Raw genomic sequence first — 13,805 nt, forward strand, 5'->3', positions numbered from 1 at the left:
TAAATAATTTTTCAGCTCACTGGGAAAGCATCTCAGCAAATTATAGTCAGATATTCACTGGAAATTGCTGAGGCATAAGCAGCACTACCTAACAAAAACAATCCTAACATTTCATGAAAGTGTGTAGGTGGAAAGATGCAGATACTGTACAGCGCAATTAATTTCTCCAAGTAGTAAAATCACCCATGTTTCATAAGGGTCAGATTGAGAGAGTTAGGAAATGTTCCTCCCTGAAAATTACATTATGATCAGGCAGTTTATTCTGCAGTTGCCAGAACAAATTAAAAGTTACATATTGACAAAATTGCCCTGACAAATGAGAGCTCAGCTCCTCTGTAACCACAGCAGTGAAGATTTACATCCACTAGCAGGTCCCAAATGAGTCTGGGATTGTTGTTTTGGGTAGGAGAGGAGCACCACATTATCACAGAATGGGGTTTTGGGTTGGAAGGGACTTTGAAGGCCATCTAGTCCAACCCCATGCAATAAGCAGGGACATTTCCCACTAGGTCAGGATGCTCAGAGCCCTATGCAGCCTGACTTTGAATTATTATCACCATTTTACAAGCTCAGGAAACTGAGGCACAGAAAGATGACGGAACTTGCCCAAAATCACCCAAGGCTAGTAGCAGAGCCAGAAAACAACTTAGAATCCTGGGGTTTGGGACACTCTGTCCCTCTGGGAAGCAGCTTGGCTCCCTGTTGCCTCCACCAAGCTGAGAACACCCACAGGCCAACCTTGCCAAGGTGTAAACCTCAGCACCAACAAAGGACCTCCTCCCAAAACCTGCTGTGGACCACCTGCAGCAGACAGGGATGTGTGGACCTGCATGCTTGCCTTCTGGGTTAATGTGGAGAAGTTGGACGTGGGTGTGACGGTGTTCACAGGGGTTTTCAGGATGAGGGAAGAGACGTAGATCTGACTCCATATTTCAGAAGGCTTGATTTATTATTTTATGATATATATGTTACATTATAACTATAGTAAAAAGAATAGAAGGAAAGGTTTCATCTCAGAAGGGTACCTAAGCTAAGAATAGAATAGAAAAGAATGAAAACAAAGGCAGCTGGCTCAGACAGAGAGCGCCAGCTCTGCCGTGACTGGTCACTAAACCCAAACATCCACACGAGACCAATCACAAATGCACCTGATGCATTCCACAGCAGCAGATAATCAATGTTTACATTTTGTTCCTGAGGCCTCTCAGCTTCTCAGGAAGAAAAAATCCTAAGAAAGGATTTTCATAAGAAGATGTCTGCGACACACGGGTGTCCAGAATTCCATCCTGAAGGTCACAAACTCTGAACACCCACTGGGACTCAGGGGAGCAGAGGCAGTGACACAATAGGCTGAAGCCTGCAACAGGAGAACCACAGCATCCACTATCCCATCCTTGGAGGAGTCACAGATTGATGCAGAGCTCCCTGAATTACTGGGAACCTGCTCTTAGGTGCTCCAGGCTGAGCCTCTCGGGGGAATGCCCCAGCCTAATCACGCCTGCATCACTTCAGGAACATGGAGAAGACACAATTCTTCCCCAGCACAAAAGGGGTGAGCCGCAATTTGTCCTGGCCCATGAACACCTCTGTGTATGCAATCCCTTTTCTCCTGAGCCCCCGCCAGCCCACCATGCCAGTCACTATGCAGCAACCAGATTAGTGTGGAGCACATTTCCCTCCAGGATCAGCAATTCATCTTTCCTTGGCAGCCTCTCAGCTCCTGCAAAAACACTTTGTTCAGGCCTGCAGGGCTGGGAGTTTGAAGAAATGTTACTTCAGCTCTAGCACAGCCCAGTAAATGTGATTTGTGCCATTGCTGGTAAAAGGCCATGAGCTGCCTCGTGGTCCTTTCCACTGCCCTGACAGTGCAAGAGCTCAGGGCATGCTAATACAGGAGGAAATGCACTAATAATGACACCATTTTGGGACATTTGGGTAATTGGTTTTATGAAGGGCGATAAATAAACACAGCTCAGGCAGCAGTTTGTGCATCCTTGCAGGAATGGTGGCAGTCCATCAGGGAGAAAAAGTGGCACTGCCACCCTTGCTCTAAACGCCCCCAAATTTGTGTAAACATCCCCAGAAGCTCCTTTTCCATCCCTCACAGGCTGAGATGTCCCTTCAAACAAGGTGTTGTTTTGATAAACAGATGGCTTCTGCCTTGGGAGCTGCAGGGACCTGTGTTGAGCTCTGCCTTGCAAGGGAAAGAGGAGTTTGGGAGAACCAAGTAATCAGCCACCATCCTTAGACATCTGTCATTCTCAAAACTATTAGGCTTTGGTGCAGTCTGAAGGTATTATCCACCTTTTATGGTAGTCCATAATAAGAATTGAGCATACCAGCAAAACTGACCTATAAAAATAACCCTAAACTCATTACAAACAAGACATAATGATAAAAGTCAAGTTACTCCTGAGATTAAATAAAATTAGTGAAGTAAGTGTTCTCTCATTAAAAAATGGTAGCTGGTAAACAAATCCAGATAAAAACCTCACACCTGAGTGTGAAAAAATTACTTTTTCTCTGCTCTGGCAGTGGCCTCAGAGCACAGAGTTAGCTTTGACCAAGGATTGAACCATTCTATGTTAAGCACAGAAACCCAAAGGCTTCCTTCAATCTCACTGTTATTTTCTCCTTAAATTGAAGAGTAGGAAATAACAACCATGAGTTTGTCTGTGCTCTTACTGAAGATTTCTTTCCAAACCCAGTAACGGAGGACTGAAATGCAGCTGGTAACAAGATAAGCATCACTACAAACTTTCTGCTGCTCAGTAGCTGCTCAGCAGCTCTCTAGTGCCTGTTTTGCCTCCAGAGAAGAGATTTTGCCTTCCACCCCCCCAAGCAAGCACTGAAGAGAGGGGATCTTGTGCAGGCTCTCTGGAGACTCCAAAAAAGAAAAAGGTTTTCTGAACAGCCTACAGGAGGGTTTAGAGGGGAAATTCTGGCTCCCCCAGACACCACAGCTGGCACTTGGTCATGCTATCAAGATCCCCCATCCTTTACTCAACACTTTGTCTAAATTCACATCCATCTCATTAAACTCTGGCTGTTAGCAGAAAACAAGAAATTCAGCCATGCCTGACCTGGGCACAAGCAGGAGCATCCCCAGCCAAGCACTCCCAATTAATATTTGCACCTTCCCAACCTTTGCCATTTGAGATGAGACAATTTGCAGTTTTCCCAGTCTTGCATCAAAGTGGGGACTTTCACCTTCACATGGAATGAGCTCTTAATTGATGGCACAACATCCCAGGAGGGAGCAAGCAACAAAAAAAACCCATCCTGATTTTCATTTCTTCTGCACAAGGATCCCAATTATGCCATATATCACATCATTTGCATTGCCACAACACAGCCTTTTATATCTGTTTGAGTTGCCAGCTATTTAATCTCAGTCCACCTTTAAAAAAAGACTTGTAGAAAATGAGATGCTTGCTTTATGCTGATGCAGTTAAGGGAGCTAATTTCAATTCCAAAGCAAACAAGATTTATGCAAGTCAATAGACTGAGGGGTCCAGGAGCCAACTAGAACAAGGCTCTTGTTCTGGTTTAATAATTCCTAGGACAGTCACAGGAATTTACATAAACTAAATTCTCCAGATCTCATCTAATTTGGGCAGTAATTTCCTAGGGTTTGGAGGACATTAACCACTGATTTCAGAAGTGCACATACAACTTTTGCTGGATTTGCAGGTGGCCCTGAAACATATTTGGGGCAGCATAAAGACAGTTTTCCACTTGGTGTTGGTAGTATTAAATGCCACTGTGATCAAAAAAAGGGCAGTTTCAGTGTCTGCAGAGTCACTGATTTACCTGCCTATTGCAGGGTGTACCTGTGTTCAGGAGCTCCAATATTTTCATGCAGGGCATGTGTCAGCAGCTGTTTTTGGGGAGGTCATGCAAAGTTCTACAAAAGCACAGTAGGCTGCATTTCAATTAGACCGGAGATGTGAAGAGTCACTAAATTAATCAATCCCTAATCTATTATAACATCCAGATTCTGCTTCTTTTCTCATGGCAGCACACTGAAAAATAGCTGAGTATTTCACCAAAATAAGTTAATATTTTTCTATCTGATCCTGGTTTTCCCAAAGAGCTAAATGTGAGGAGATACCTTCAGTGTAACATTTGCAGCAGAGCTCAGCTAAGTTCACAGCCCTTCCCTTCACACATTTATGTTGGTACCTGTATAAAATTTGTAGCATGCACAAATACAATTTGTCAGTCTCTGGGTTAGACTGCTTCTCCAGGCACCGGCCAGGTACAAAGGATTAGTGGTCAAGGACGCTCATATTTCAATTTCCCAATTCCCACACTTGCTTACACGGCCTCAGGGTTTCTGTTTGCAGGGACATGACTGACAGAAGCTCTCCAAATGTTTCCATCACATCTGAGCTATTGAGAAAAACACATTTTCTATTACAGAATAGAAATCCCATAGCAACAAAACCAATCTTTATCATGATCTCAGAGAACATTGTAAACACTCCTCCACCTAGGGGCACATACATTTGGGTTTGCTCATCACACTTACAAAACAATTCTCTTCAGAAGCAGGACAAGAGGATGGAGTTAAATTAAACTTCCTTCAGTTTGCATAACACCTGGACACACTGACAGGTGTCTGCTGGCAGTGGAAATACCCAGGCAGAGAGTTGCAAAAACGGGTGCTGCTCCTGCAAGAGAGTATCTTGTGAACATCCAGGATTCTGAGGGGATGATTGATGCCGTCCCTCCCTCAGTCCCCCTGCCTGACCAGGGGACACTGACCTGTCCCCTCTAGTGTCCTTTGCCCAGGTGATCAGAGCAGGCTGGATCAGACCTTCCTGCAGCAGACACTCAGAAGCAGATGGACCTGCTGGGATAAGGATCAGGACTGTGGCAGATGCTTGGGGCTGCTTTCCTTTTGCTGAGGGTAAGAAACCAGCTCATCCTCCATTCCTGTGCATCTCCTGTAAGATGCTGACCCCCTGTGGAAAGATTTTATGTTACATGTATGAGGCTGCAAGAATTGAGAAAGGAAGGCTTGACTTAGTCCCTGGTGTCTGGGGGATGCAGGGAGCACTTTTCCATGCTGGAAATTCATCCAGTACTTTTGCTTGCCCTGCTCTTCCCTGCTAGCAATACCATGTGCAGCAGCAGTGCCTTTTTCTCTCTTCCAGTCCTGGGAGGCACAAGTGGGATTGTCAGACATCTAGGTTTCAGGAAGGCTTGTGGAACTGTATCTTCCACAAGAAAATACAAATGCCTCAGTTAAATGCAGATACTAATGATTAAACTCAGGGAGGAGCAGCCCAGAGGGACATCTGGTCACATCTGCAGCTTAAGTGCTGGTTTCAGATGCCATCACACAGCATCTTCCCCAATAGTAGGGGCTCCCTCAACATTCTCTATAAAAATAAAAATCTTGTAAAAGTAAAACTAAATACATAAACCTTGCCTGCCTGTGTATTTCAGACCAAGTCCAGTGGAACGTGACCAAAACATGTCAGTCTGGGGCCAATGTTTAATTTCACACTCACTGCTCACTCTCACTGCTTCCCAATCAAACTGGTTCTGTTGATGGATGGAGGATGCTCAGTAGAGCCCCTGAAAACCTGTCAGGCATTTTTCCTCCCACCTCTCCTTCCATTATCAGCCGAGAAACTGCAGTTAGCACTGAGCTGACACTCTCTGTGACCAGGTGAAAAATTTGGTTTCCAGCAGGTCTCCTCCCTGGTGAATCTGATCTTCCAGACCCCTTATCCTCTAATATCTGAATTCCTTGCTTTCCTAGCACAAGCATCTGCAAGAAGCATTTTCTACATTAGGAAGTAGTTTACAAGATCACAGAGCAAGTAAGTTTCTTGTCAGTTCTCCAATTTCCTATCAAACTGAGATCCCAGACAGTTTTGTTCATGCAAGCAGCTGGGCAAAAAGCGTGTCAGAGCTGTAGAAACATCATGTTTCATTACTCTTTCAACATCTCACAGAAGAAATCATTTCCACTGAACCATCTGGGGTGTGCAGCAGACACTGAAAATGTCAGATTAAATAGGAAAAACATTTCCATCTATGTTATCTGGCTAACACAGAAAGCAGTGAAAAGACCTGCTGTTCAGCAAGGAAAAGGAGGTAATTAAAAATCTGTAGTCATCTTAACCAGTCCCATGGGTTTCACCAAGGGAAGGTCAGTGTAATAAGCCAACCTGCCCAGCCCAGCCATGCTCAGAGGCCCAGAACTAATTTCATTTTATAGGTCATGGCTTGTCTTGAGAGAAGCCTGGTCCTGAAAAGGGTTCCCACATACCCCTTCTGCAACCAGCTCTGGGATCCCCAAGTTCACCAAGCTGTGATTCTGCCCAGATGGAGCTTGGTACATCCAATGTCACCCAAGGGAGCTGCAACGTGGTGTCTGAAGAGCATCTGTCCCACTGGCTCTGGAACTGCACAGCTGCATTTGTGAACCAAAGTCACCCTTAAAGCCCAGCCAAGCTTTTCTCCAGCTTCCTCCTGCTTTTAGCCAGTCCTGGCACTTGGGGTTGGTAATTTTCCTCCAGGGATGTCAGGGTTTCCCACCTTGGCCCCACAAGGAGGGAAAAAACCCCACTACTCACCTCTACAGATGGAGACACCACCTAGGATAAAGGAGAGGGGCATGCTTAGTGTAAGCATCACTTTCACTGAAATAACTCTTCTTTTGCCAGCTTTTATACTGAAGATATAAAATCCATTCCATGACCTGGCCTGAGTCCAAATTTCTTCTGCAGCTGGATGCTGAAAAGTGCTGGAGTTAGCAGGGCACAAGTTATGAAGTTTCTCAGCTCATGGGGCAGGGAGGACAGTGCCTCCTGCAAGGCATGGTACAGTGAGGGCCTCATGAGCCACTGGGGGATCTCCTCCAGCTGGAAACAGGGAAAGGGTTTCCCCATCATCAGCCCTGCGCTCACACACACCCACATCTCCCTCCAGAAAGCTTAAAAATAGGGTCCAGCACACGCCCCAGCTTATCACAGGGATGAGCAGCTGAGCTTCTCCTTTTCTTCTTCTCCCTGCTGCAAAATCCCACCAGCAGGAGCCCACCAGCTCAGGGAGGTTGGGCAATGCCCTGAGAGTGAGTGATGATACAGAGGAGAGGTTTCAGCATGTGTCACCTCAAGCCCTGGGTCCTGCCCCAGGCTCTGCTGTCCCAGTGAGCCGTGATTCATGCCAGAGGGTCAGCAGGGAGACACTCAGAGGGGATTTGCACCATGAGCCTGCAGGTTTGCTGCTCTTCTCACTCAAGAAGAGTGCTCCTCCTCTCTCTTCCTTGCCCAGCTGGGATGATGCTGCCCAGAGAGGAGAGAAAGGCACCTGTCCTCCCACCTTCTCACCTGCAGGCCACCACTAAAGCTGAGTGACAAGAGTCATGGAAAGGCTCGGCCTTGCCAGCAGTGATCCAATTTAGGACACTTTCCTAACATGTCCTAACCCTGCAGAAATGATCTCAGGTGACCATTGCATCCCACAAGGAATGGGACATGAAGTCTCCCCTGTCCTGTGTCAAGAGAAATTCCAAGATTAAAAACTTGATGTGTATTTGATTGGTAAATTTGACCTTCTGAGGGATCCACACTAGGGATTCTAAGGCACTGCATGCTAACAATGAACACAACCAAGCATGTTTAAACACCCCCTGAGAAGTCTCCATGCCTTAGGCTAAGGATACACCATGAGTACATTCACATCAGCAACACCACTGGGTGGCCCAGACTGAGGCTGCAGGGTGATCCAAATCCTCACGTGGTCATTTCCGTCCATAATTGCAATAAATTGCCATTTCAGCTGTGTGCACAGGGAAGTGTCCATACCTGGAAGGAGTGCTGATACAACTTCAAGGTTCAGAAAAACCCTGTAGGGCAACAACCCAGGGAGCAGCATGAGAAGGGAACAATGAGCCAGGAGCTGGGAGCCATAAGTCCATGTGAGCACAGGTCTGCAAGGGCAAGCACTGCTAAGGAGAGCTACACTTCTCATATGGCTGCCCTAAATCTGTCCCTGAGAACCAGAGCCAGGAAAAAGCCTTGAGTTCTTGAGCTGTAGCAGCAGCAAAGCTCTGACCCTACTGAGTTTCAGGAAGAATGTTCCCAGAATTGATGTATGAGATGCAAAGCAAAGTAGCTACATGAAACAAGCACTTCCCTGGTCACCTGCTCATATCTGACAGCAACATTTTTAAAAGTCAGGCAGAGAATACAGCTAAAAAATGAGGGCTCAGTGTTCAGCTGGCCCAGTCACTGCCAGCCAGCCAAGCAAAAAGACCTGAGAAGCAAAATGCTCTTGGCAAGGGAACTTCCACTAACGCTCTTAGGCTGCTGCAAATGCAAAGCAACACAGCCCACAGCGGAAGGTGTTTAAATTAGGTCAGGCTCTTTTTGGCACTTCTCCAGGTGGGATAATCACCAAGGCTGACACTCATCAGTCTGTGAGCTGGGGTAATCTGTGCCATTCATTCATGCCCTTAGTCACTGGCATTTCAACAGGAAAATGCAGCACCTCCAGATTCAGGAGCTCCTAACACTAAAACTCTCCTCTTCTCTGGCACAGCCACTTTTTTTCCACGAGCTGTTGAATAATAAATACAACAAAGTGCTGGAAATGCCTCATTTTGTCTATCTGCACCTTCCTTTCTAGCCTAGACTCTCTTTGAAGGAGACCTGTGCAGTTACCAACCCTCAAGCCAAGAGGACAGAAGTTTAACAGAGGCAAATCCACCCAAAGCATGAGGGAATCCCTTCACCACTGCCTTGTGCTTGTGCATATGGAAGGCAGGGAATAGAATAACCATGTATGAACTGAGGAGACTGAGGACACCTGAGGGCACCTGAGCAGCCTGACCCAGCATTTCCAGGGTCAGCAGAGGGAAAGGTGCAGAGTCACTGACCTGGCTAGCAAAGAAAAACCAGGCCACCTTCATGCAGGGCACTGAGAATGGGGTGACAAGGAAGGAAAACAGGGATTTATTCCTATTGGATCTGAGCACAACCCAGATTTGGTGTCAGGCAACCAGCTCATCCTCCCAACAACATCAACCAAGGTGTTGCCTAATGTTCACTGCAAGCTTGGCAAACCTTAACAAACGATGGGAAGTGGCATTTCCCTCAGGGGGAACAACCCACAAGCTGGACTCACTGTATCCATGGGTAAGAGTCACACCAAGAAGAATTTGGAATGTATTTTTTACTTTGAAATATAGAAAAGCAAAAACACAAGATAGAGCATTTCCTGCTTAATCAGGACTGTGAAAAAACAAGAAGCATCTCCATTGTTCACCTCAGCACCTTCACCCAGTCCCAGGATTCTCTCTTGACCTGGCACTTCCCCTGCTACCTGAAAATGCAATTTTATCAAGGGGAGCCTCCTCCTTCCTCACAGCCTTAGAGCAGTACAGCAGCCAGCACCCAAAACCATTACAGCTCCAGCCAATCTTCCCAAGATCAGGAGTTCTCCAAAGCAGAGTTCCTCCAGTGAAAACAGCTAAGCTTCCATCTTTTACTCAAAACTGGAGGCCAGGCTAAGGTACAAGCAGGGATGGTTTGTCTGCTCTGTGATCAGGACCCAATATTCCTTCTCATCCCATTCTTAGGTGACAACTAAAAGCAAACCCTCCCTCCCAGACAGCAGAAGATCAAAGAAAACCACACATCATGGCAATTATTAATTAAGTTTTTATGTTTACAGTAGTCACTTAACATGGATACCAAGAGGTTTAGTAAGAATTCTGATACTGGAGTGAATTCATTGGGAAAGCTGTAGAAGACCAAAACAGCTGCTCTAAAATAGTCATTCCAAAGAAGAAAAAGTTGAGATCATACTGTGCTTTGAAAGTGAAGTTACATGGTTTAATTTGCATAGCACAAGCATACATCAGTAGCCAGGTCACAGGCTTTGATAAAGCCCATCTCCATCTGTGTTATTGCCTTTTTCTTTTCAATCTGAACTGGCTGCTGGCCTCTGCTGGAATCTAGGTAGGCTTACTGGCACTTGCTCTCCAGCAGCTCCACTTGGTTTCTCCAAGGAACATTCAACACCACAAAGTTGCAGATGGCGTGCTACGGAAAGAAAGAAAAAAGTAGTTAGGAAAATAAGTGCCATTTACAACTGTTCTTCACTCCTGTGGCTCTCTACATTTGCTCTCTCCAGACAAGTATTCTGAGCAGCACTCCTGTGCTCAGAGCGAGTCGCATCTCTTAAATAAATCCTCAGAAATAAAGCTGAGCAGTCAGCACTGCTGTCAATCAGGTTATCTCCTGTATCCACTCACACAGGAAAGCTTTCAGCATTGTTAATACTCAAACATAAGCCCACAGGCACAGCTAAGCCACTTGTGACAGATCATTGCAGTTTCCATAATGGCACACACCAGTTTTGTGCAGCTACACCTCTCACACACGCAGGAAACAAAGAGCACATACATACTATTGCTGCCATCAACAGAAGGAACGAGGCACTACGGAAAACCTCAGGCCAGATGAAGGCAGACGTGTTTGGTGCTCCCAAAAAGCTCAAGTACTCATTACAAAATGCCTGTGTAAATGCTTGGTGGGCACAGGGAGATGGGGTGATGAGCTTGTTTTGGGCAGTGTTTTGGCCAAAGCTCTATTCACAGCAATACAAGTCCCACAGGAAAGCATGCCAAGCATGTTTACATCACCACGGGAAAGAAGAGATGAGAATTCTGAGGAGCCTGGACTGAGAGTCAGGAGGCCTGTAGGCCTGACAGTTTCCCCCACATACCCTTCTGATCCAGACCACGACTGCTTCTTAAGAGGACTGAGACACATGCACTGCTCCAGCCCAAGCATCATTAAAAAACAGCCAAAAGGCCCTGCCTTCTCTGACATCAACTGGCAAGACAAGTTCTGCAAGGGCACAGCTTGCTTTGCCTTGTAAGTATAAAGCCATAAGGTCTCTGATGTCGGCTGTGGGAGACAGGGGAACTGACCACAGCCATCTGTATGAAGCCAGTGGGACAGGGCTGGAAACGGGGAAGGGTGGGGGTCAGCAGGCTGTGCCCTGGAGCCTACCTTGGCCATCTGGGGCTCCTCGTGGAAAGCACAGTGCTGGATATCAGTTGCTGGCTTTGTGCAGGTTGTCCGGGCAATCTCCACTTCCATTATGTACTTGACTCCAGCCACGACCTGCAACAAGACAAGCAGGCGAGGCAGCTTTACTCACAGCACGCGGGGAAGGAACGGCTCTCTGCCGAGAGAAGCCTGGCAGGAGGGCAGGCAGCGATCCTGTTACATGATGGAAAACAGACTGTGAAAGCACACAGGGAATTGAATGTGGCAACCTCCACCAAAGAGGCACTTGGCACCTCCTTAGGAACAGGAAACAAAATCCAAGTAAACAAGTCCCACAAAGCAGCAATAAACAGAGACATGTGTTAACCTATGAGCAGCGCAGCAAAGCCACTGGCTCCTTCCACAGCGCGCAGCACTCAAGGTCACTCAGACTATGAGAAGCCAGGATATAAAAATAGAGCTTTTATCCACCTTTTGTGGGGAAAAAACCGACAGCTTGCCGAGGCCCCCGTGCTAGCGCTCTGCCCTTTCTGCACAGGAATCCGGCCGGCCTCACTCCCAACCCCATAACAGAGAGTGCCGCCGCCAGCGTCTCACCTGTCTCTGGGCGCTGATGATCCGCACCACCCGGCTGGTGTACATGTCGTTGCTGGCCCTGTTGTACGCCGTCATGGCGAACTGCAGAGCCCGCTCCAGCCCCTCATCGTTCTCGGGGTCCTCGATAGGCTGCGGGGCGCCCACCAGCCGCGGGCGGAGCCCGGCGCCCCGCACGACGCCGGCGAAGAAGAGCAGGGCCGCCGCCAGCAGCACAGCCACAGACACTCGATCGGCCGCCATGGCTGCGTTCTGCCAGCTCCCCCTCACGGCCGCCGCCATTTTAAAGCCGCGGGGCGGGGCGGGCCCGGCGGTGTTTTGGGCTGAGCCCCGCCCCGCCCCGCCCCGGCCGGGAGCCCCCGGTACCGCTGGCGTTGGCCGAGGGCTTCCGCAGGGTCGGGGAGCGGGGGGGCAAAGTGGTTGGTGATGCTGCTGCTTTCCCGCACGGCAAGCTGGAGGCTCTTCCCAGACTCTGCCTCCTCGTGGGTTATTCTTGTGCTTATTTCCCTCTGCTGCGAAGGGAAAATAAAAACCACAGAGCATTTTAAGCTACCGGTGTTTTGTTGCCAGCGCACAACACCTTGAGTAATTTCCTACCTCGGCCTTCGCAGCGCTGGTGCTGCCTCACCTACGCTTCGAGGGGCCGGGACGGCTTCCCAGACAGACGGCTCCGCTTCCCGTCTGCTCCCCAAATATCAACATTATCTCCCTCGTCCCATCAGGAACCCTAAGTTTGGAAAGACAGGACTTTATATAGCATGAGGGAGCCAGCTCTAGTGAGATTTAATGCCTCATGGAATTGTTAGGCTAAAAGAGGAGGAGGAGGTTTTGCACCTGAATATCCGCAGCTTGCCTTGTGATGGAAAGGGCTTGTCAGCTGACTGGAATATGCCTGCATGCCAGCTATATCCAGCATGGAAAAATCCCTGCAGTTTGCAACAAGCTGAGCTATCAACACTGACAGGACATTGGGGTAATTCTTGTAGCAAGAGAAATAATCACAGAATGGCTTGGGCTAGAAGGGACCTCAGAGATCATTTCACTCCAACCCCCTGCCATGGACAGGGATACCTTCCATTAGAGCAGGCTGCTGGAAGCCCAGAATGAACACCACCAAAATCACCTGCAGACACCCAAACACAAACAAGCTGTATTTGTTGGCTATTGACAGTCCACACCCCAGGAAATCAGGACTTGAAACAAAGCAATTATGAGGAGAAAAAAAAGATTTGGCAAAAAAAAAAAATGTTCATTCTGATGAATGAAGGGCCACTGGTTCATGAAATAAAGCTGCATTTTGTCCATTTGTTTCTGCAGGGTGCAACAATCTTGCTCTTTCAGAGGTGCTTTTTAAAAAATATAAAACAGAAATTCACTAATAACCAGTTGAACAAAGAAGCCGGTAATTAAAGAACTTACCAAGCAGCAGAAGACTCGTGATAACACTGCAAAAGTTTGTAATACTGTGTGCTATCAGTATCACTAGAAAAATAGTAGTTTAACATCTTCTTTTGTGGTTGATATTTGAGCAATATCCAACACATTTTCATCTGCCTTTTTGTCTATGATTCAATTTCACTCAGGACTGGTGAGCTTTTTATGATACCAGGCTTACTAATTTCTCCAGATAACTGCTACATCCCTTGCCCTTTCTCTTGACGTCCCTCATGTGTCTTTCACCATTCAAAATATACCTGTCAAACATGACAATTTCACTTTTACAACTGTAACCATTACAATATGTGCAGAAAATCCTTCAAATAAATGTTCTGTAGCCTCCAGCCAAAGCTTCTGCATGGGCACAGAGATCCTGTAAAGTGCAGTCAGCCAGGCCACTGTCCTATTGGAGTTATATGGACAATTCTGTGTCTGTGGGACTGAAAGATAAAATGCCCCACTGAATTCATTGGAAAGATTTGTTGGATGGCAACATCAATGGGTAGTGTTACTGTGGGCCATGTGCCCAGGCTAGTTTTCATGGCACAAAAATAAACTTAGGGGCTTATGTTCTTAATGGAAAGAGTATCTTTAAATGTGTCAATTTCACCACTTTGCAATTCCTAATGTGTACACACTTCCAGAGTTTGGTTGAACTTCCCAGAAAAATCTCCATTGTGGCAGCCCCTCACTCTTTATCTGAGCACCTCCCCTCCAGGCCTGCTATCT

The 13,805-nt window shown here is 47.1% G+C and overlaps 1 protein-coding gene across 1 annotated transcript; it reads right to left on the reverse strand.

Annotated features, from left to right (window-relative positions):
* Positions 1–9,668: 9,668 nt before the first annotated feature.
* On the reverse strand, positions 9,669–11,936 carry LOC132071056 (cystatin-like). The gene is made up of 3 exons (XM_059468340.1): positions 11,643–11,936; positions 11,046–11,159; positions 9,669–10,070 (listed from the first exon to the last, which is right to left on the reverse strand). Exons 1-3 carry the CDS (start codon positions 11,919–11,921, stop codon positions 9,993–9,995), a joined length of 471 nt encoding a protein of 156 aa, XP_059324323.1. The 5' UTR covers positions 11,922–11,936; the 3' UTR covers positions 9,669–9,992.
* Between the last annotated feature and the right edge of the window lie 1,869 nt (positions 11,937–13,805).

This window comes from Ammospiza nelsoni, chromosome 3 (genome assembly GCF_027579445.1).
Source record: "Ammospiza nelsoni isolate bAmmNel1 chromosome 3, bAmmNel1.pri, whole genome shotgun sequence".
In the NCBI taxonomy this organism is placed as follows: Eukaryota; Metazoa; Chordata; class Aves; order Passeriformes; family Passerellidae; genus Ammospiza; species Ammospiza nelsoni.

Coding starts and splice junctions, on each gene's coding strand:
- LOC132071056 (XM_059468340.1), bottom strand. CDS start 11,921: ATGGCGGCGGCCGTGAGGGGGAGCTGGCAGAACGCAGCCATGGCGGCC. Junction 11,160..11,642: donor TCATCAGCGCCCAGAGACAG/GTGAGACGCTGG, acceptor GTCTTGTTGCAG/GTCGTGGCTGGAGTCAAGTA. Junction 10,071..11,045: donor AGGAGCCCCAGATGGCCAAG/GTAGGCTCCAGG, acceptor TTCTTTCCGTAG/CACGCCATCTGCAACTTTGT.